The 23,724-nt window shown below is 32.4% G+C and overlaps 1 protein-coding gene across 1 annotated transcript in view; it reads left to right on the top strand.

The window, feature by feature from the left end:
- XPR1 (xenotropic and polytropic retrovirus receptor 1) overlaps positions 1 to 23,724 on the top strand; it is a 125,716-nt gene that overhangs the window by 80,265 nt on the left and 21,727 nt on the right. Inside the window, exons 5-11 of the mRNA XM_011361214.2 lie at positions 1,923 to 2,072; positions 2,339 to 2,422; positions 6,130 to 6,211; positions 11,036 to 11,226; positions 11,435 to 11,614; positions 16,745 to 16,916; positions 17,968 to 18,162. Coding sequence (XP_011359516.1) covers positions 1,923 to 2,072; positions 2,339 to 2,422; positions 6,130 to 6,211; positions 11,036 to 11,226; positions 11,435 to 11,614; positions 16,745 to 16,916; positions 17,968 to 18,162 — 1,054 coding nt within the window. The remainder of the gene's footprint in view (positions 1 to 1,922; positions 2,073 to 2,338; positions 2,423 to 6,129; positions 6,212 to 11,035; positions 11,227 to 11,434; positions 11,615 to 16,744; positions 16,917 to 17,967; positions 18,163 to 23,724) is intronic.

Genomic DNA, 23,724 nt, shown 5'->3' with positions numbered 1-23,724 from the left:
TCCTACAACTAACACTAATAATATAAAAGATATTTACTTTTCAACTTACCATTAAGAATCCTTCTAGTTTTATTTTCCAGAGGCTATATTATAACTGTATTTTCTTTTTAATCTTGTGAAAGAAATCAGGTCACAGCAAACATGTCTACAGACTAAACATGTAGTCTGTTGTATCACTTATCACTCAATATTTTAAAAATCCACCCTGAAAAATTGAACTATTATGTATGCTAAATTTTAGAAATATAGGGCATTTATTCATTTGTAATTCTTTATAGATTTGTTTATATAGTTAAATCTATAAATATTTTATTGAAAAACATGATTTATTCAATAATAAACATTTAAATAGGCAAAAGCACCTCTCTAATCTTTAGAGAGACCTTATGTGCTATTCTTTTCCCATTTTATTCTTGTGATTATTACTTCTAGTCAGTGGTTAGGATCATCACAAGATCACATACTATATTAAAACCAAAGGTTGTACAACAAAAGTATTACCTGGGGTAAATATTTGAATTTTAAAATAAAAAGTCATTGTAGTCTCATCTCTGCAGTGATCTAAATTGTTAATGCATGTACTTATTTCTACCTTTCCCTTTCATAATTCTACTTTCTTCTTTGGAGATTTAATATTTGATCATTGAAAAAAGAACCCATTTGGAAAATAATTTTAGGAGAATAGGAAAGTAATTTTATAAGATATATATGATAGGAAATTCCTTTTAAGTTTATAAGCTTTATAATTTATTTTTAAAAAAATAAAAATGTATTTCTTCTTATAATGCTACAAAACATTAACATTTCATATTTCATTAATTATGCTTGTGTGTTACAGGGAAATACTCTTGTTAAATTTTATTTTATTAACTTTCCCAGAAGCTTTAATTTTGAGTTATTATGAAAAAAAGCTCCTTAGGAAAACAAAAATAATTGTTAATTATAAAAGTTTTGATCTACCCTCCATTTTTTGAGTCTGTCTATTCTGTAAGAAAGAATACATTTATTATGAGAATAAGGAGAAAGGAAAATTGATTGAAAGCAGTTTCCAAGCCATGGTGAACCCCAAGGAGAGTTTAATATGATCCATTAAAGTATGAAAAAATATATATAAACAAACCAGCAAGCAAAAAAAGTCTAATTTAGAGTGAGTGCTCAATTTTTTTTACTAATGGGGATATGTGATTAGTAAATGTGGGAGAACTTCTTCAACCTTGCAAAACCACAGTTTCTTGCTTTCCTGGCATGTTGATCAAATAACAGAATTTGAGAATGTAGAAAAGTAGGATTTTGATATTATTGAAATAGAGGAAGAGTGCTAGCTTCTAACCATTATCAGGAAAACTCTATAAATATGATCACTTCTTTTCTACTGACTCTTCTTTGCCCTTCCATCCCCAAACTGAGAATGGAAGAGAGCAAAAGGAAAGTTAGGAGAAATAGATGATCTTCTATTTTCCATGCTGGTTCATACATGCTTTCATAGTAATGGGGGGAAATGCATAGCTATAATACTTCAAAAAACAAAGAACTTTAAAATGTATTCAGTGCATGATAAATTCAAAATATTTTCTGAGAGTATTTTTTTGGTCAAATAATCAAAATAATATGTTAGCTATTTTGAGAACAGTTGTACATAGGAAAACAGAAATAAAAATGTTTTGAATTTAGGACTTCCATTAATTTACTTGAAATAGAAATAATAGGGTTCATAGTTAGGGTTTCTTTCTATTATTGATAGCATACCACTTTGAAATAGATAAATAAGAAAGAAGAGTCTTATCCTTTTAGTAACTGCTTTTATGAAAGCATTGCCATTTCCCTTGGTATTCAATCTTGGCTGTGTCTACACATAGTGCTTATTATTTTTCACCTTTTATGGTAGTGGAAATTATAGTAGTGTTTCTCATTTCTTTCTGTAGAATCTGAATTTTACAGGGTTTCGAAAAATCCTTAAAAAGCATGACAAGATCCTGGAAACATCTCGTGGAGCAGATTGGCGAGTGGCTCATGTAGAAGTGGCCCCATTTTATACTTGCAAGAAAATCAACCAGCTCATCTCTGAAACTGAGGTATAGTAATCTCACTTATGTACCACATATTTTCAATAACTTACATGGTTTATTTTTAATGAAATAAGTCCTCATTTCTATTCTCCTTTATAATTAGTTGCTAGCTTTGAATATATATATATTTTCTTATGATTTTTTTCTTTTGCTTTATTAGTATGCATTCACTAAGAGGTTGTCAGAATACTATATATATAAATAGTTCAGAATTATTAATGCATAACTCAAATTTAGTATATGTGTCAAAATTTAATAATGTGTCTTTCTAGGCTGTAGTGACCAATGAACTTGAAGATGGTGACAGACAAAAAGCTATGAAGCGTTTACGTGTTCCCCCTTTGGGAGCTGCTCAGGTTAGTATTTGTTTCCAGCATTTGGTTGGTTGAATTTGCCAATTTAATAATCAACACAGTCTGTTTAGCTGATAAATTATACTGATTTCATTACTTTAAAAAAATGTTTCAAAGTTTGTAAATTATTTCTGTTACTTTTGTTTTAAGAGATTAGTTGGCAAATCTCCCTTCATAATGAATTATAATGTCTTCCCACTTTTCTCTTCTTTTTATTATGTATTTTTTCTTTTGTTATTATTGACATGCTAACTTCTTGGTCTCATCAAATGGTTAAGATGAGATGTTTATTTGATGATGGGGGCCAGGATGTCAGATGTGCTAGGCTACTACATAGCTTCATCCGAAACACAATAGTTACACCTAAAAAAGAATTTATTAAATGTTATCTACACATTAGTTATGCCAAAATACATTTAAATGAAACCTTCTGTGTCATAAAACAAATCTCAATAAACTTAAAAGGATTTAAATCATAGAAAGTATGTACTCTGACCACAGTGGAATGAAAATAAATAACAAAAGGAGCTTCCTTATCCTAATGAAAAGCATTTACAAAAAACCTACAAGTAGTAATGGTGAAACACTGAATGCTTTCTCCCTAAGGACAACTTTCAGCACTATGCTGGAGATTATAGTCAGTGCAGTAATGGTAAAAAAAAAAAAAAAGAAGAAGCTTTCCGATTCAAGAGAAAGAAGTAAAACTAGTGGTGTTTTTTGTGCTTGCATAAGGACCTATGTAGAAAATCAGTGAATCTGTAGAATAGCTACTAGAACTAAGAAGTGAATTTAGCAAAGTTGCAGAATATAAGATTAATATATAAAAATCAATTGTATTTCTATATACTATCAAGAATGATTGGGAATTAAAATTTTTTAAAATAATGCTATTTATGATGAAAATATAAAATACTTAGGGGTAAGTATGACAAAAGATGGATAAGATCTCTACACTGAAAACTACTGACAGAAATTAAAGACAAGTATATGAGAGATATCCAATGTTCATAGGTTAGAAAACCCAATATTTTAAAGACATCATTTCTTCCTAAATTGATCTGTAGATACAACACAATCCAACTCAAAATCACAAGACTTTAAAAAAAAATAATTGGTAGGCAAATTTTTAAATTTATATAGAAATGCAGTGGACCAAGAATAGCCGGAACAACTTTGGAACAACCATGTTGAAGTATTAATACCACCTGGTATTAAACTTGTTATTAAATCTACAGTAATAAAGATAAGTGTGTTGTTAGCACCAGGATTGGCAAGTAAATTAATGAAACAGAATACTGTGTAAAAATAGACCAATAAATACATGGACAACTAATTTTCAATAAAAATGCAAAAGCAGTTCATTGGAGAAAGGATAGTCTTTTCAACAAATGGTGCCAGAGCAATTGGCTTCCATATTGAAAAAAAGAACTTCCATACATCCTTCATACCATGTACAAAAATTAATTTTAAGTGTACCATAGACCTAAATGAAAGTCTAAAACTACAAATTTTTGAAGAAAATGTAGAAGAAAGTACAGATGACTTTGGGTTACATAAAGATTTCTTAGAAATGCTACTTCATCAAAATTAAAAACTTCCACTCTTGCGGACAGTGTGAAGAGGATGAAAAAAGCAACAGATTAGAAGAAAATGTTTACAAAATGTATTTGATAAAATACTTGTATCCAGAATATATAAAGAGCTCTAGTACTCTATAAAAAGAAAACAAACACCCAACTTAAAAATCAGCAAAAGATCGGAATAGACACTTAATGAAAGGTGTATGGTGGTACATAAGCATGTGAGTAGAATGATGCTCGTATCATTAGTAGCAAATGCAAATTAAAACCACGTTGAGATAATGCACATCTATTAGAAGGACTAAAATTAAAAAGATTGACATACTAAATGTTGAAGGCACAAGAACTCTGATATGTTATGCTGTCAGTGAAATATAATATAATCCTGGAAAATAGTTGAGCAGTTTCTTAAAAAGTTAAACCTTTACCAACCATACGATCTAGCCATTATATGCCTAGGTATTTACCCACAACAAATGCAAGCATATATTCATATAAAGATGTGTACACAAATGTTCATAGCAACTTCATTCATAATAGCCTAAAACTGGAAACAACCCAAATGTCTATCAATAAATTGGTAAATGGATAAGCAATTGTGGTATATCCATATAATGGAATACTACTCATCGATAAAAAATGAATAAACATTGATATATGGAACTACATGGATGTATCTTAAAATAATTATGCAGAGAGAAAGAAGCCAGGCCAGCAAAGAGTACATGCTGTATGATTCTGTTTACCTAAGACTCTGGAAAATGCAAATAAATAAATATATATAAAGCGGATCAGTGATTGCTTGGGGGTGGGGTAGGATGTGGTAAGAAGAAAAGGATTACAGGACATGAGGGAACTCTTGTGGGTGATAGCTTTGTTTATTTTCTTAATTATGGTGATAGTTTCATAGGTGTTTATACATATCAAAACATCAAATTGTACATTTTAAATATGTGCAGATTATTGTCAATTTAGTCAGTAAGGCAGTTTAAAACAATAGGCATATCATAGTCAAACCATTTTAAAATAAAAGATAAAGAGAAAAGTCTTAAAAGCATCCAGAGAAGACACAAATCATATACTTTAAATATGTGCAATTTATTGTATGTCAATTATATTTCTATAAAGCTGTTAAAATAAGAAAATTAATTTTGAAAAATTAAGGTGTTAAATACATGTAGAGATGGCAAAGCTAAAGGAAACATGGAAATGGTTATCTCTAGTGTGGAGGGTCTGGTGTTTTTTTAAACTAAAGAAAAAAAAAATTCAGAAAAAGACAAATGACTGTGTTTCTTCTGGATACTTTCAACCCTGAACGAACAATACTACAAATATCTGTTACTGATAAATAAATAATACGTCAGATGGTGTCTCAATGCTTTTTTTGTTTGAAGGTTTTTGGAAAACATTTAAAGTATCTTAAATGTAGTATCACCTCTAACAACAACAAAAGTTTTTTTATAATATTCATAGCAAATATTTAAATCCCTAAGATTATCTCTGTTTTTCATCTCTTTAGGTTTAAAATATCAGACTTTCTTTTATTTATTTTAGAAAACAATAGATTTCTTTTTGTCATTTTCTAAATATAAAATTACAGTGTAATAGAGAAAAATACTTTTGAACCTACACACTCTGGAGATTCTGATGTACCAGTCTCTTGAGAATCTAGTGTATCTTTAAAAATTCACTTTAAACTACTCCAGTATAATAGTGTAAAAATATCAGAAAATGAAATGTTCTTATTTTCACTTTTGTCTCTATTATTCATAGTACCAAATATGTGGACCCTAATTGAGAATTACTGACTTATGAAATTTAAAGATGCACATACTGTAAAAATTAAACCTCTCCTATAAGAAAATCAGGGTATATATAATTTAATTCCTAAGATTATAATCTTTTTTATTTAGTGACTCAAATTTCTGTCAAAGGACTCAAATAACTGGCAACTCTATTCTAGTATTTTAGAATGATAAAGGATGATTCTGTTTCAGATTTCTAAAAATTCAGATCATAAAATATTTTTTATGGTAGAACTTTGAGGTTCATCCTACTGATTTATTACAATGTATTCTAAGTGTACTTCTATTTTGCTCTCTACCCAAAATGCTGTTTTGCTGTCCACAGCCCGCACCAGCATGGACTACTTTTAGAGTTGGCCTATTTTGTGGAATATTCATTGTACTGAATGTTACCCTTGTACTTGCCGGTAAGGAGTTTAAATTTCTAATTAAATTGTTCTCACTAGTATGCCTGTTGTCATATTCTGTTCCTCCAAAGCTACTACCAAACTACCACAGCTACTGAAAGAGAAATCTGTTAGGGCTAAGTTTTTTGTTCTTATAAATAAATGAAGGATGGGATGGTAGGGATGGTCATTTGTTTTGGTTTGTTTTTCTCTTTGCATATCTTATCCTTTAAAACATTGCTAGTTAATGACTTCTTGTTCGCCATCATTTTCCAGAGTTCAGGTAACAATTTTTCAGGCTTTTTCAGTGTTCAAGAATTTCAGCTCTTGATCATAGATGAGAGTAAATAAGATGTTACAAAATTCATATACTAAAGCTCATTCACTTGCTTTTTGGAAACTCTCTCACATCCTTTGCTGAATCTATTTACAGTTACTTTGCATATAATTTAATAAGCTTGGTTATATAATTTTCTATTCTATAGATGTTAAAAATTAAAAAGAAGTAGGAGGAATTGCTAGAAGCAGGTGCACTCCCAACATCAAGAAGTGATATAACAGCAAAGGAGGCATAATCTTTCTAAACCTCCCAACAGAATATGACATACCCCCCAGCAGCATCTGGCATTGTGGATCACTCCTTGACACTCTTCAGTTGTTATCTATTATACTTTGCTGGTAGTTCTTTCCCGTTCTCCTTTGCTAGCTGTTTTTTCTTTGTGACATTTAAATTGGCGGTGGGATACTACTGGGCTTAATCCTCAAATCTCTCTGCCTGCATTTGTTTCCTAACCTAGGCAACAAATGGCTATAAATACCATCTATATACTAATGACTCCCAAGTATATATACTCCCTCATCTCTGAATGCTATCTGATTGGCTACTTGGATGTTTTAATAGGACATCTCAAACTTACACGGACACTTTTTTTTTTACACTCAATTATACTTTCTCTTCCATAGAACATCACCTGTCATCACTTTCTCAGGCCAAACACATTTTGCTTCTCTTTTTCCTCATACCTCATCTCTGCTCCATCAGCACATCCTGTTGCTCTGTCTTAAAAATATGCCCTAAACCCAACTACCTGCACCAGTGACATCCTTGTCTAAGCTGCTATTTCTTATTTAATGTACTGCCAAGTGCCTTCTGAATTTGTCTCCCTGCAGCCATTCTTGTCTCCTTATAGCCACTAATGTCTTTTTTTTAAAATGTAAGATCATGTCACTCTCCTCTTCAAAATCCATTAATGGCTTCTCTTACAATATAATTGAAACTTCTTACTATGTCCTACAAGACCCTAAAGGATCTTGCCCTTATGGGCTTTTCCGACTTTACATCCTCCTCATGTTCAGTTTCACTGTGTTTCCAACTACACTTGTGTTATTACTATTCGTTCAACACTCCAGGTTCATTCCCATTTATGAGCCCTTGCAGTTCCCTTAGAGGCTCTTCCCCAAGATGTCTACATAACTTACTCTGTCACTTTATATAGACTCTATTCAAATGCCATCTCCTTAATAATTCCGTTCCCGATCACTCTACACTAAAATAGCCTGTTCTATTCCTTTAGCCTACATTAGTTTTCCGTAGAGCACTTGTAATTACATACCTGTTTTCCCACTGGAATTTAAGTTCTTTGATGCCTGGGCTTTTGTCTCTCCTGTTCTCCAGTGTTCTCCAGCACCTAGAACACTGCCTGGGACATAATAGGGGTTTAAAAAATACTGGTGGAAGTTTGAATGGTTGAGATAGAAGGACCAAGATGAAATTAAATGATATACAACACACACACAAGAGCAAAAACATACTCATCTCAAAGGTTATTGCATTTGAAGACTTTTACTTTAAGGGCAGATAATCCTGGCATACGTTAAGAGTCTGTGTATTTACTCTTAGAATGGTAACTGTGAATCATTAATAAAGGATTAAATTTTGCTCATTGAAGTCTACAAAGATACATGACTTAGAAATAAGTGTTATTGTATAAATCTCCATTGTATTCTGTTGTGGACTTTTAGTATTCATAATAGTGCCTGAACAAGGAAGGTTTGTATCACTGTCACACTTACTATTCTTGATTGCAGAGACTGTATTTTTTGCTTTTGTATTTCAAGTTCCTATACAATGCCAGGCATATATATCAGATGCTTAAGAAATAATTATACTGAACTCATTATTTCTCATAAACATTTTTCTTGATTGTCAGTTGCACATTATGAAATTATAACCCATGTTGTATTGGCTTTTAGAGAGTATATGAACTTTACCTGTAATGATGCATTATCGTTTGTATTTTTAGAATTATCCTTCCAATTACTAAAAATTAACTTTAATTATCGTCTGCATAAGCTCATTATTTAATATTGGGATAATTTATGATCATATTTAATCTAGTTCTATTTCTTCAGATGAATGCACTCTTTATACAGAATGTATGTAAATACTACAATAAAAAACCTAGTCTCAGATCATCAAGCTAGCTGTTGTGGAAAGAACACTTAATTCGTCTTCAAAAGGCCTTGCCTGGGTTTCAGTCCTAGCTCCCCTGTTAATTGTTTTGGCTTTAAGGGCATCACTTTACTTCTCTGAAACAGTTTCCTTATTTGTTAAATGAGTTTAAGCATTCATTCATGTTTTAGAATTCATTCAACAAGCAAATTTTATGTATCTCACAGTTATGCTCGATACTTATGAGTCTTAAGATAGAAAAGAGAATCTCTTTTCTTACGAAGTTTATTATTGTGCCAAGGAGATTGACATATATTAAAACAATAATAATATATAACAAGATAGTGTTAAATGTGCTAAGCAGGTCAAAAGAACAAGTGATTACTTTTAAATGAGAGCATCAGAGAAGACTTTTTCAGTGACATTTGTGCTGGACATTGATGGAATAAAAGATACTCTAAGAGAAGAAGATGGATGAGAAGAGATTTTAATTTTAGTTGTCCATGGTAGGGGGTGGGGTATAGGAGGAGGAGGGAGTGTGTTGTGAAGGAGAGAAGTGATAAATTCACCTAAGGTAAAGGAGAGTATTAGATAATAAGAATGAAAAGATAGCTTGAGACCAGTTTATAGAGTTCAGCTAAGAAGTGCGAGTAAAACGTGTTTATAGTTGTGAAACACTTCATCAGTATGGTGTATGTGATGATGAGAGTTGTTCTTTCCATAGAGAAAACCTTATCATTTATATGTGGAATTTTTTCTTTTGTTTCCAAGATGAGCACGATGGTATTATCATCATCATTAAATAAGACATAAGAATTAATTAAATAAACTTCTTTTTTTTTTTTTTTATGTGAACGAATTGAAAACACGTGTTTTTAAAATTCAGGGACAAATGGAGGTTTTTTCTTTCATAAATATAGACTAGGTTTTTGTGAGGCAGTCTGAGTTTTTTTTTACTGTTTGGTTTATGCATTAGTGTTGTGCATTATGTTCTCTCACCTCAGAGCCCTTCTTTGTTTGATCTTTGTGGGTCAGGGGAGGGTGGAGGGTGGTTAGGCAGGGTAAATATAGTTAAAAAGCCAGCTGTCTATCTTTATTTATCTTCCAGCAGGTGCTTAAATGATAACAATGTTGAGAGTTGAGAAACACAACAATAGCAATGCATGTATAAGCACAATTCTTTTTTTCAAACATTCACATCAAAAAATAATGTACATAATTGCTGTAGTTTCTAAGGGGACATGACCTAATATTTAATAATTTGCCTGAAATTTACACATCTCAGATATTTTGGTTTCATGAAGGAGAAGAATTACCTATTTAGATTTTTTAAAACTTCTCTTATGGATTCCTAATAACCTTAATTTGATGCAGTAACAGTATACTTGGTCCTTTGCAGTTTATTCTTCACATAACTCAAGTAGCCCTTTAAAATTATTAATCTGTCATGACATTTAACAACATAAGCCAATGTGAAACAAGAACTTGTTAAAAGGATAATAAAATTTATCAGGAGGTAAGAATTAATGTTTAGGGGCACTGTGAGGTAAGTTTGGGAAAAACAAGTTAAAGATGAGATTGTAAAAAGCTTGAGGCTAAGGTGTGGGAATGTCGTGATTATTAGAGTGCTGTACAATAATAGTGGTACTGAACTTTTGCATGGATATATGGACAATAGAATATAGTGGTTAAGAGTATAGGTTTGAAGCAAAACTCTCTGAGTTAAAATCAATGCTCTGCCATATACTAACTTAGTAACCCTGAGCAGATCACTTAACCTGTCTGTGCTCTAGTTTCCTCATCAATCAAATGGCTATAATAGTTTTTAACTCACAGAGATATTGTGAGGATTAAATGAATTATTATGTGTAAAAATACTGAGAACAATCCTTGTACATAGTAAGCATTTTTTAAGTATTAACTGTTATCATTTATATGACCTTTCAGTTTTCACATTGCACTCATGTGTACTATTTCTCTTAATTTTCACAGCAAATGTGTGAGGTAAATATTACTATATCCAGTTTAATGATGGAGAAAACAAAGCCAAAGAAGTTTTGTCATTCCAGAAATCCCCAGCTGACAGAACTGATCTTATGGTTCTAACCTATTTCACCACGATTCTCTGTAATCTAATAAACTAATAGAACAATGGACTAACATGCTAAAAGTCAAATTTTAGGGAAATTATTTTGGTGAGATTTTGCAGAGTGAAATGAAGAAGGGAAAAAACCTGGAAGCAAGTTCATCAGGCTCTTGAGATAATCTAGATTTTGGGTTTATGTATAAAAAAATTCATATGCCAGAGCTTTATCATTGACAATTAAGAAAAATGACAATTAAAAGAGACATTATGAATTTTCTAACTTCCCAATTAATTGATGTTCTTTCAGCTGTATTTAAACTTGAAACAAATAGAAGTATATGGCCCTTGATAAGAATCTATCGGGGTGGCTTTCTTCTGATTGAATTCCTTTTCCTACTGGGCATCAACACGTATGGTTGGAGACAGGCTGGAGTAAATCATGTGCTCATCTTTGAACTTAATCCAAGAAGCAATTTGTCTCATCAGCATCTCTTTGAGGTAATCAAAGCAAGACGTAAAGTCTCACAACTCTAGTTTGCATTAGCTTTAAAGCTGGTTTAGTGGGTACTGAAATCCATCTACTTGAAGAGAACTTTTGACTTAATACTAAACACTTTTCTTACCTTTGTTTTATTACAGAGACTTTTGAGTAATGGTAAAACTAAAATAATTTTTTCTCCTGTTTTTTTTCCCCATCCTTTGTCAGATTGCTGGATTCCTTGGAATACTGTGGTGCCTGAGCCTTCTGGCATGCTTCTTTGCTCCAATTAGTGTCATCCCTACATATGTGTATCCACTTGTCCTTTATGGATTTATGGTTTTCTTTCTTATCAACCCCACCAAAACTTTCTATTATAAATCCCGGTTTTGGCTGCTTAAACTGCTGGTAAGTCCAGAAATTTATGTACCATTTTTAGAGTGGTGTATTGGTCATTGGCGTCCTCCAGAATGAAACCAAGGCCGCTGTATTGCACAACTTCAGAAGGCTTGGTTCACATCGATTATAGTGGTGCCCCAGATCTAGGGGCAAAGAATGCAGTATGACAGGTACACCTGATGTTCCTCAGTGCAGTGTCTTTGGCAAAAGCACACGTGCATTTTTTTCCTCCAGAAATGGAATGTGAAGTGTCCAGATCTTGAAGTGATTTTGCAAATTAATAATTCGCGATTAATTCATTATACAGATTACTTAATCAGCTGTGATACCATGTAGAACTCCGTAAGTTTCCTTTTTTAACAAAGTGATAAAACTTTTATTTTTCTGTTAAGTTGATATAAATAGTCCACCGAACATTTTTATTTTATGAAAGAGTCATTTTTTAAAAGCAGTAGGAAGATCACCAAGTTTAGCTTAAGAAACTGACTTCGATTCTCTGTTTATAATAAAATTTCATTTCTTCTTCCACTTTACGTATTTCTTAATGATCTCAAAACGCAGTCTCAGCATTAGGATACAGAATTTCCTGCAGAAATGGTAGCTATATTTTTTGTGATAGTGCAAAGATAGCTCTGGGAAGGGACTTCTGCTTACTCCTAAATTAAACCAGCTCTGTTTGGAAATCAATTGGGAATGCTTTTATATAATTATTTCTTAGATTATTAATTACAACTAACAGTAGAATAAAGATTAGTGATTAAATTGACCAATCTCTACACAACCTTTCAGAATTCTCATAATTATTCTCACTTTTTTTTTCACCTTACAAGTTATACTGCCTTGAAAACTGTAGTTTTTATTTCTTTTTCTTTCCTATACCCCTTAGGGTTAGCAGAATTTTTTTTTTGTACACTTTCTATATATTGCTTTAACTACATTTTTTAAACCTGAAGACATAAAATACAGCCTTCTTATATATATAAAAAAGAGTATTCAAATAACAAGCAACCTATGTTCCAATATAGGTATGTATTTATAGCGATCAGGAAAAGAAAATGGTCCAAATCTCCTTCATTTATTTTGCCAAAGTTGTTATTTGTTTATATTTATTTATTCCACTAGGGTTTTTATCACATATTGAGATTCTCCCTCTTTTCCTCCAATTTCATTAAATATAAATAAATAAAAGAGCAACTAATTTCCTTTAAGCATAGCATTGCTAGGCCTAACTTTAGGTTTGAATTGAGTGTGGAGCTTAGATGTACAAGAATATTTTGATGTCATAAAGTACACCATCACCTTTAATACATTTTGTCATCATCTAGAAAACATGCTTTTTAGATGACATTTTTTAAGACAGGAAAAATTTGAGCCACTTTTTCTCTCTTGAAATTTACACTAAAAATAAATCATTTCCAGATAGTACAATATTATTAGATTACCTTATGTTGAAATTATTTGTCTTTTTATTACTAGATTTTGCAGAGTTTTAAAACTGTTATTTGCTTTAAAGATATAGTATTCTTCTAGTTACAAGGAAATTAATCTAAGATTATAAACACCTATTGTTTCCTGCCTCGATTATTGTGAAATCTTTATAAAGTTATTTTGAAATGAGGTTTGAAAGACTCAGAACACTTAGGTGTTAATATGAAGGCATCATTGAAATAGAATAATATGGACGTGTACATTGTGTGCAAGCGAGCATTTCCCCAGTGTATCCTTCTTTGTTTAAATAGTAAGCTATAATTCATGCATGACCAGTTAATCTTATCAGCAGAATGATTCCCCATTTAATGGTCATTTATCTATGCATCTGCAGTGTGTTAGTAAATGAAGCCTTGTTTATGGAATAGGTTGGCAATAATAATGTAATAGGAAATGATAGATTAGTAAAATGTACTAAAGCCTCATCTTAAAGTAAAATTGTATTTCCTTTTTTTTCTGTAATTTTTAGTGGGAAAAGAACATATGTCACTTGGTCGTAGTGGTAGTCACTAGGTGCCATTTATATCCATATTTCAATTTCAATCTATTGAATTGATATATGCTACTTTCCTCCTCCCAGAAAGCTAAAATTTTTTATAGGAAATTGATTTATTTTGATAGTGTATGTCAAATTATTATAGCTTATTTACATTCATGAGGTCATATATCCTCTCTCCAGATCTGTATTTGCCCTAATTGGAAATCCAATTAAGAGATATAAATACGGCCTCTGATTTTCTAAACAAAATATCAACTCATTCTTATAGAAGGCTACTTAAAGCTTTTAAATTAGAATACTTTAGTATATAATTTGGGAATTGGGTTTTCCAATATTTCCTTTAGTTGTATAGTAAAGTTTTTACATGTCTCTACTATAAGAGTAGATTAGAGAGATGTTCTCATTTAATAATGCACTATTCTGGACATCCTTTTAATAAACTATGAGGTTTTAGCTGCTATTAATCCACATTTTGTAAATGAAGAAACTGAACTTCAGAGTCGTTAAATGAGGTTACACAGTGAGTAATGGAGATGAGATATGAGCCCGGGCAGTCTGGCTCCATAATCTTTACTCTTAACCACTACCATTTAACAGCTAGACCTAGTAGTCACTTTATTTAAGATGATTAACTTTGATCAAGTGGATCAAACTAGTGGAATATAAAAGTCAAATTTGGAAAGAATGTGATTATTCACTAACCTCTGGAAAGTAGAAATTAAAACTTTATCTCCTTAAACTGTTTATCTGCATTAACTTAGAAGATGATGTTAGCATATATCCTTTGTAATAACTTATTAGTGGCTTCTTTGTGTATGTGGGAAAACATCAAATATCCAGATTTGTATCTAGGTTTCTTAATAGTATTAGTGAATTGTTATCATTTTAATCAAAATAACAAGGTAGAAGTTGAAAGACTTAAGCTAGAACAAGAAAGGAAAAAGAATTCTCACTGAAAAGGGGGAATTCAAATAAATCTAAGATGAATTGGACTATGTAGATGTCAGGGAGTTAAGTATGATCTGTTTATTCTCTACCCCCACCCACCCTTATCTCTGGCTGAACTACTTGCTCCCTTTTTTTATTTGCAGGGTATTTTGTATATATAGCCATAATAGCGCTTACTACAAGGTGCTCTCATTATTTCTTTAGGTATTTATTTGTCCAGCTAGGCTGTGGGTCTTCGAAGTCTTTGAGAGCAGAGACTGTTTTCTCTGTACCTCCACAATGCCTGACATAGAGTAAATAACTTAATCTTTGTTAAATGTATGAATGACTATAATTATATTTTTTCCTTCATTAGTTATATTATACAACATTCTACTCCCTTCTTTCTTCCTTTTTTCATTTTCTCTCTTCTTTCCCTTCCTCCCAGTTTCTGTTTTCATGCCACTCCCTTCCTTTTACAGTCCCATCACTCTGTCTCTTTGTTTCTTATTTAATGCATTCTTCTCCTCTTCTGCTCTTACGAAGATTTTCTGTATTAGCCAGGTTTTGAGGTAGGGTTTGGCAGATTGTGAGAGTAATGGTAGTCTGTCTCATGTCAGTGAAAAATAAAAAAATTTGCTCTAGGCTACCAATTTTACAAAAGTCAGTGGCTAGAGATTGAGTTAGACTTTCTGATCTTTTGGTGTTATATCCTAAATTATCCCCTTATTTCTGTCTCTTGGAATCTTTTAAGTCTATTCTATACCCTAGAGATTCTTAAAATACTGTAAAAACTGGCACTCCTTCCAAAAAAAAAAAAAAAGTTTGCTATATCTGGAGCTTATGGTTGGAAACAATATAGCTTGTCTCTCTGGCCTACTGTACAACTTATTGAAAGAGTAAGCAGTGATCAAGAGATCAAGACATGAACTCAAAATATATCAGCTCTAGAACAGAACATCTCAAACCCGTATTGTGTCCTGCAGACACCTGGTATGACTTCCAAAGTTCCAAGTCAATACCTGTCATAGATAGTTGACACCGAGAATTGATTTGTAATATAGCCATTTATCTCCCTAAAATTGTAAAGGGAAATAGTTAAAGAAAGAATAGAAAAAAAACAGCAAGTCTGAGAAGAGAGAGCTTTAGTCTCTCAGGCTGAATATGTCTACTTAAATGAATATAGCTAGATGGCAGGAGAGCTACAGATTTTGACTTATTTTCTCAAAACTGCTGCTCACTCAGAATTCTTTGTTTTAGGAGTCCATTTTTACTTGTACAGGATAGAAAGGGTCTGACGGGGTGAGGATTAAAGCTGCCTTCATCCTGTCTTCACTTCACTCAAGGCTTCTCAAAGCACTCTGCACAATTTGAGGCTATTTCTAGTGATTACATTAATATCAAATTCTGCCTCTGCAGTGCCAAGATTTCCCTTTGCAATGAATGGTAAACAGGTTTCCAATGCCTAGGTCTGGATGAGCTTGTTGTAGGTCTTCTGTAAAATGGGAATACGAGTAATACCTAACTCATAGAATTGTTATAGTTAGTGGATTTTGAGAAATGCATTATGAGAAAAATACACAACATGGATTAGCACTCAATACATTTAACCTGAATTCATTTATCATTGTTTTCATAACAATGGGATGTGGGCTGACTGGTTTTTGTGACATAATTTCAAGACAAATACAATCATCACCATGTCATTAGTGAATGAAAGTGACTTTGGTTAGAGAATAAGGCATGCTTCAGATGATAGACCTTCATCCCTTTCTATCCTTTATAGTCAAAGAGCTTTGTATCATTTAGCTAAGCTCTCATCCCAGCTAAGATGGAAGCATATTCTAGAAGTTATCACAGCCTTTGGATCTCCAGCAAAATTTACCCTGGAGCCTAACATTAGACTCCCATCAGTGCTTCTGCTTTCTGCCAATTTCCACTTTTGCCTTCAGTTCTTCCCACCTCTCTACTTTTTTTTCCCTAACTGTAGCTATTCCTGCCTTCCCCCACCCTCTTTATTCCCTCTCTTAGTTATGCATTCAACTCATTCCCTTCATTACTAATTCTCAAACTAGCCACTGTTGCCAGGTCCCTGTGCGTGTGATTGGTTCATTGATTTCCATTTTATCAGCTAGAGTAATCATGTTACATGGTCAGACATGAATTAGAGAAATTTAATATGAATTTTTTTGTTTCTCTGTGTTCGATTTTTTTCTTTCTCCCAGTTTCGAGTATTTACAGCCCCCTTCCATAAGGTAGGCTTTGCTGATTTCTGGCTGGCTGATCAGCTGAACAGCCTGTCAGTGATACTGATGGACCTGGAATATATGATCTGCTTCTACAGTTTTGAGCTCAAGTGGGATGAAAGTGGGGGCCTGTTGCCAAATGATTCAGAAGGTAGGGTATGAATGTGCATCTACACTACTGAACTGCCAATGTAAACCAAGAAATATTGGGAATGATAACTGAGACTTTTAAGATCATGATGAAAATTCATCCAATAATATTACAAACTTAATTAAATGTACTTGGCATTCTTTTTCTGATTTGGCTCTTAAATTATATGTTATGATTTTAGCCATCCATTTGCCAAGAGATTTACAACTTACACTTAAAGAGTTCTAAAAATAAAAAATAAAGTCCTGGTACACTGGTAGTTATATCACAAAATGATTTAGTGCCAGCAGTTGCCATCATAGTATTACTTGATGGTGATCAAAAATACTGGTTATTTAGAGCTAGATCAAGTGCTTTGAAAAAGTCATTGCAGATTGTTTTTTAATTCTTATCGAGGACCTTGTTTTCCTACTGACTCTTTTTGCCACTCTTAGTTTATGCCAAGAGTTCAGATTATTAAGGAATTTTGCCTTAATGGCAGAGACCAAATAGACAGCTTATGAAACATATGACTAGCAAAAGTTAATGAAGCTGGTGCCAACACATTTTCATTGATTGCCAGCAGATGACAACTGTATTGTAGGCTGATCTCTCTATAATACATTCTCAGAATTTGAAGAAAAATTGATATACCAATTTCATTTTTCTCATTTAAAAATACACACTCTGCTCTTTGTTTTTTTAAAAGAAGTATAGCATGAACAACCTCTAGTGAGTATATTATATTATAGTGGTTTGGAGTACACTCATCTTCTAATTTTATTATGATTTTACTACATTCCACAGAAAGTGATTCCAGAAGAGATAGTCAGAAACCTGAGAGGGCATATTTTCCCACTAGGTCCTTCGTATGTGTTTTACCTTCTCTCCTTGGCATATCTACCACTAAAAAGTTTGAGAGTGTAATAGTTGCAAAGAAGAAAGTGATTCTGAAACCCAGGCTCCCTGCTTTTATGAACTTGCTAGTGGTTACAATATACAGTTAAATGATGTGAACAAGTTTTTTTTTTTTTTTTTAGTTATAATTTTTTCTTCTTCGAAATCTTCACAGAACCAGAAATTTGCCACAAATATTCGTATGGTGTGCGGGCCATTGTTCAGTGCATTCCTGCTTGGCTTCGCTTTATCCAGTGCCTGCGCCGATACCGAGACACAAAAAGGGCCTTTCCTCATTTAGTTAATGCTGGAAAATACTCTACGACTTTCTTCATGGTGACGTTTGCAGCCCTGTACAGCACTCACAAAGGTATTCTGGTTGACTGTAAAGAGGTTTTTTAAAACCTGATTTTCACTACTTGAAGCTGTTTACTCTGGTTACTTTTCCATTTGTCATGCTTTTTTTTCCCCACTGAAGTTCTAGTCTCCTCGGTTATATTAGTTTGTTCTTGAACACAATTTTGGTCTGATTCCAGTATTTACTAACAAGTACCATTAAAAAAAAATCAAAGTCATCCAGAATAGGAGTGTTTGTGATAACGTTTGAAATCCTGAATTGTGTTTAATGAGTTCAATCAATGGACACCTTGGGTTTTCATTTGGTTTTTTAGACTTGTTGTTCATTAATGAGGTTGGGAAATGCTAGGTGAAAAAGAGTCCCTCTGGCAATCCATGTATAGTTTTAATCGCTTTTCTTCACCAAGATGTAAGGATTGTTTCCAGCCCATTTAACTGCAAATTGAGTTCTCTGATCTCTCTAGTTTCTTATCTCCATGGCAACCAGTTATTACTTGAGACTGCTCTTCTATTGGGAGGAGAAAAAAGCTTTTAGGTTCTGAGCCACATGCAGTCACTCCTTTTGAATTTTTAACCTTTTTCAAAGAACTGTCCATCAAAGATCTCACTTCCTTTTACTAAATGCATTACTTCGTCTATTTAAATCAATATCAGCCCACACCTTAATGCACTCTCTTATCTGGGGGTGGTAAAGAAATGTTACTAGTTGAAAGTATTAGAATTATTTTTAAATACTTTAGCAAATTTTTTTCAGTGATTTTTTTTTTTTAATTGAGACTGCATTTTAAGAGGCTTTGTGTTCTAGAATTGCTGTTTATCTAAAGTGTGTCTAAATGGTCATGAAATATTTGGTTGGTGTTTTTTGATAAGGCTTGCAATTTGGTCCAGCAGATACTTTGTAGCATACTTCCACTTTTTGCAGTAGATTCTGTGATTACAGTAATATTGATAAAGCAGCCAATAATCTTACTATGTAGACACTCTTAAATGATAATTTAACTTATTAAATGATAATTTGACTAAGTACCTCTGTGAAAGAAACACATCCTCAAAGCTCCCATAATTTTAACTCTTGATGAGGAATGCTGTTACTCAGTCTAGCGTGCCTCATTGTTCAGAAGGTTATTACTAGAGAATTTGTAAGTCAGGCAGCTGATTTGAACATGGTACGTATGACTCACGAACCCTTAATTTTCTCCCATTCTAGGTAAAAATAAGTACTGTTTTTTTGGTTGAATTTTTAGGACATAGCTTTAACTATATTGATACTATTCAGTAAGAAGCTGAAAAATCTGAATTCTTCAAATCTGCAAACGCTTCAAATCTAGAAGCCTACGGCTAGAAGCAGTGGTTTGGATAGTAGTGTGGTCTTCAAATTTTTTTTTTTTGCTTATGTACCCCTTCAAAGAATTTTTAAACTATATTTTTATTTTATCACTTTTATTTTTTATTTTAAACTATTTTTATTTAAACTATATTACTTCTTGGACATTTTTAAGTTTGCATCTGAAATTTTTCATCTTAAGTTTAAATAATTACAAAAAAAAGGTAGTTTCTAATTTATTTGAAATAGTCACATTTTAAAACAGAACTGTTACATGTTTCTATTAAATGTATCCAAATATTCTAAAAATAAAAGCATGATACTCACCATGATTTATTTTTTTAAATGAAGCGGTTTTTAATAGTTAAAAATTTTACGTTTCCCATTGTCTCTATTTTAATGTAATATATTTTTATGTTTTAATGACTTTTGTCTGAGACATACATATGTAAATTATTAATTTCCTGTTACTAGAAGGTGCTAAGAGATTAAATTTTTTCTTTCTGTTATAATTGTCATTACCTTGATGATTATCTGTAGTTGATCAAAGTAACATTATAAATGTATTACAAATTTTAATAGTTACATGTAAACATTTCTTAATGAGATAAATTTGGATTATTAATATTGCATTTTTCAGTTTTTATATAAGTAAACTGTGAGAAACTTTTATAACATAGCTATGTGCATAGAAATTTTGTTGTTGTAGTGTGACTCAATTTTTTGGACAAATCCTGAGTTATATGCCCAAAAAATGGCATAGTAGTTTATCATCAATAATTATTTTTAGTGTCCTATCAAGATTTTTTTTTTATTGCAAGTAAATTCAATAAAGTAAAGAATTTAGTATAAACTGAATAAAAAAAGATTTGTTAACTAGACACTCTAGAGTCTTTCACTTTCTATTTCTGGACAGTATACCAAAAAGCTTGAATAGGATCAGTCATATGATATTTAATTTTTTAGGCTTCTTGTTTAGCCCAACATACTCAAGAAACAATTAGGAAAATCAAAATATTGTTAATTTCAATAACTTTGCCAATGCAGTATTTTTTTTTTTTTGATGAATGCTTTTATCACATTGTTTAAATGTAGTTTTGAAAAAAGTCTTGGAGCTGCAGATTATACACTCATCCAGTTTATAAAGAATATCTGCCATATACTTAGGTAGAAAACCAGTTGGCCACATCAGAAAAAGTTTTGAATTAAATTAACAGTTACACCCCTTTTTAAACACCTTACTTCTTAATTAATTCTGAGTTAGGTGAATAGTCGAGTGAGTAGGTGTGAGCATAGAGAGAGAGAGCGAGCAAGCGTGCATTCAGTATTATTGATAATATTCTATGTATCGGGCTTGTTAGGCACTAAAAATAGAGCAACAAACTAAACATGATTCTTGCTTTTAAGAATTTATAATCTAGTAGGGGAAATAGTCAAGTAAAAAAGGATTAATTGGTTGCACAACAATGTGACCATACTTAAAACTTGTGAACTGTACACCTAGAAATGGTTAAGATAAATTTTATGCTATGTGTTTTTTTTGTTTGTTTGTTTGTTTTTTTTTACCACAATAACAATGTTTTAAAGACGAGGTAGCAGAACAGCCTACGTACAAGTGCAAGTCTCTAACCCAGCTTTTAGGCCTCAGGATGGAAAGTACAAAGAATACTTCCCAGAGGTGATAGTTAAGCTCTCCTATTGTCTATATTGACTTAAGGAGGATTCCAGTTATCCCATTATGTGTTTTGCCCAAGGCCATGTAATTCTGAGTGGTGAAAGGGTTACTATTTCCTAGTTCTGGTCATCTTCAGCCTAGGGCTTCCTGCCCCTCCCCCATAAAACCACACCTTTAAAGTAGAGAAAATAGTGTCTATTCTGTTTGCTTCACAGATATGATGTAAGAATTAAACATGAAATCACCTTATGCACTCTAATTTGCTATACAAATGGAATTTATCATTAAATGAAGTATAATTCTCTTTGCTGTATAGAGCTGATATATGTATGTCTTCCTTTATGGAAAGTCTTTTTAAGATAAATGCTTATGATCTATCATAATCATATCCCTAAAAATAAAGAAAAATACTTTTTGTAGTTGCTATCTATTAAATATTTAGATGATTTTGATGAAGAAAAAGCATAAAACAGATCGGGAAAAATGGAAAGACAACTCAAAGGGACCATTGACAGAAAGTTTGACGTTGTGTGATTATCAAAAGTAGAATTTGATTTCTGTTGTTTTCTTGGACAATATTCCAAGAGAAAAGGCATCAGAAACATAAACTTTGGAAATAATCATTGGACCAAAAGAATAGATTCTATATGGTTAATAAGGTAGATCTTTTTCTGATGAATGTGTTTGTGCTATGGCAGAAGACAAATTTTATGAGAGGAGAAGTATAGAAAATGGTGAGGTAAGCTTGTTCAAACTCAGGAGTCTGTCTTTTGAGAGTACTAGCCTATAAGAGTTACCATAGTAACAGCATTACTGGGGCATTTTCAAGATTTTTTCAAAGGTTATGTCTTATGTCTACATTAGGGATCCCTAACCCCCTGAGCCAGGGACCTGTACCTCCCTGGCCTGTTAGGAACCTGGCCACACAGCAGATGGTGAGCAGCAGGTGAGGGAAGCTTCATCTGTATTTGCAGCTGCTCCTCAGCACTAGCATCCCTGCCTCAGCTCCACCTCAGGTCATCATCAGGCATTAGATTCTCATAGGAGTCCTTGGTGCTAAAAAAGTTGGGGACTGCTGATCTATATGATTTGTAAAGATGGAAGCACAAGAGTTAACTCTGTACCTAGAATCATTTTTTAAAAGGTGAGGGAGGTGGTTTAGACCCATTTTAGGGAGACTATGATAATATTGCAGATAGCTTGCACTTGTTGCAATAAGAAGGAAACACAGTTTAAACATTTCAGTATATTTTATTTTCCATCACTGATTTGAGAAACAAAGGAATGTAGCTAGCAGCCAACCTCCATATTTTAAGAATTCACACTTCATTACAAACCTAAATTTGATGCCAACTCCTACAAGTTTTTTGTTGGAATTGAGATTGAAAGACACAAGAAAGTGTTTTAAATGGGTTTTTGTGTGTCCTTGAGGTTTCTTGTCTTTGGAAGGAAAAGCCTATGGGAAGTACAATAATAGAAAAAGCCGTCGTGTTGTATTTTTCAACCTGTTCCTGAGGAAAGTGCACTTCTTTAGATTTTCGGTTTTTCATTTACACTTTCTAACATTCTAAAATATTCATAAATTCTTAGTAGATTTTGCTCTTTGCTATTCTCTGAATATATAGAAGAATAAAACTTCTTTTAAAAATACTTCATATTTTACTTTAAACTTCTTCGTTAGCGTAGCTAACAAACATTTGCTGTTAGACTTTTAAAAATTCTTGGGAAAAAAAGTTTCTCTGCTGTCTTAAAAGCTGAGCACATTTATGTTTGTTCCTTGTTTTCTAGTATCCAGATCCCTGCTAGATCCTTTCTTGTTTAATATTCTGTAAGGGGCACTGTGCCCCCTTAATGAGGATTCCGAAGCAGTAGTTCAGTGCCTTCAGTGCAAATAGTTATTTCATTGTTTTGAGTGAGCACACATAGTCCTAAAGTGCTTCCTCTGGGGATATGGCCAGTTCATTACCCTATTTCTACCCTGAATAATAGACTGATATGCCCAAATTTCCAAATTTTAGTCTTGTTATAATAGAAACACTATTTAAAAAAAAATTCTCTGGGGAAACATTTGTTCTACTAATTTTTTAAAAGATAAACACAAAAAATGTTAAAAGTCATTTGGATTTTTTTTTGGCTTACTATTGAAAGTAGCTCAAATCTAACTGTTTTAAAATTTGATATTCTGTTGTAATTTCTTTAGCTTAATGCAAACAAGAAATAGATTATTGTATCACAAGAAATAGATTATTTTAGAATTTATCATTTGTCAATATTGGCTTAAATCTTGCTGATGCCATAAAATCAAATGTAAGGTGGTATTTGCTTCTGATTATTCGGCTAACAAGTATTTCTCAAGTAGCTTTTATCTCTTTGGCCTTGTACTAAGTTTAAATGGTTTTGTAAATATTACACTGACAATCCCACTTATATGTCACCTTAAATTGCTTTAAAAATATTCTAGCTTTGAATTAATTAAATTTTTTTGTATCTTCCGTCCTACCCTCACTTTCTCCCTAACTCCTGGCAACCATTAATATGTTCTCCATTTAATAATTTTTTCATTTCAAGAATGTTAT

Source organism: Pteropus vampyrus, unplaced genomic scaffold, assembly GCF_000151845.1.
Source record: "Pteropus vampyrus isolate Shadow unplaced genomic scaffold, Pvam_2.0 Scaffold65, whole genome shotgun sequence".
NCBI lineage: Eukaryota > Metazoa > Chordata > Mammalia > Chiroptera > Pteropodidae > Pteropus > Pteropus vampyrus.
The sequence above is the reverse complement of the archived record's forward strand: the minus strand, read 5'-3'. Positions and strand labels throughout refer to the sequence as shown.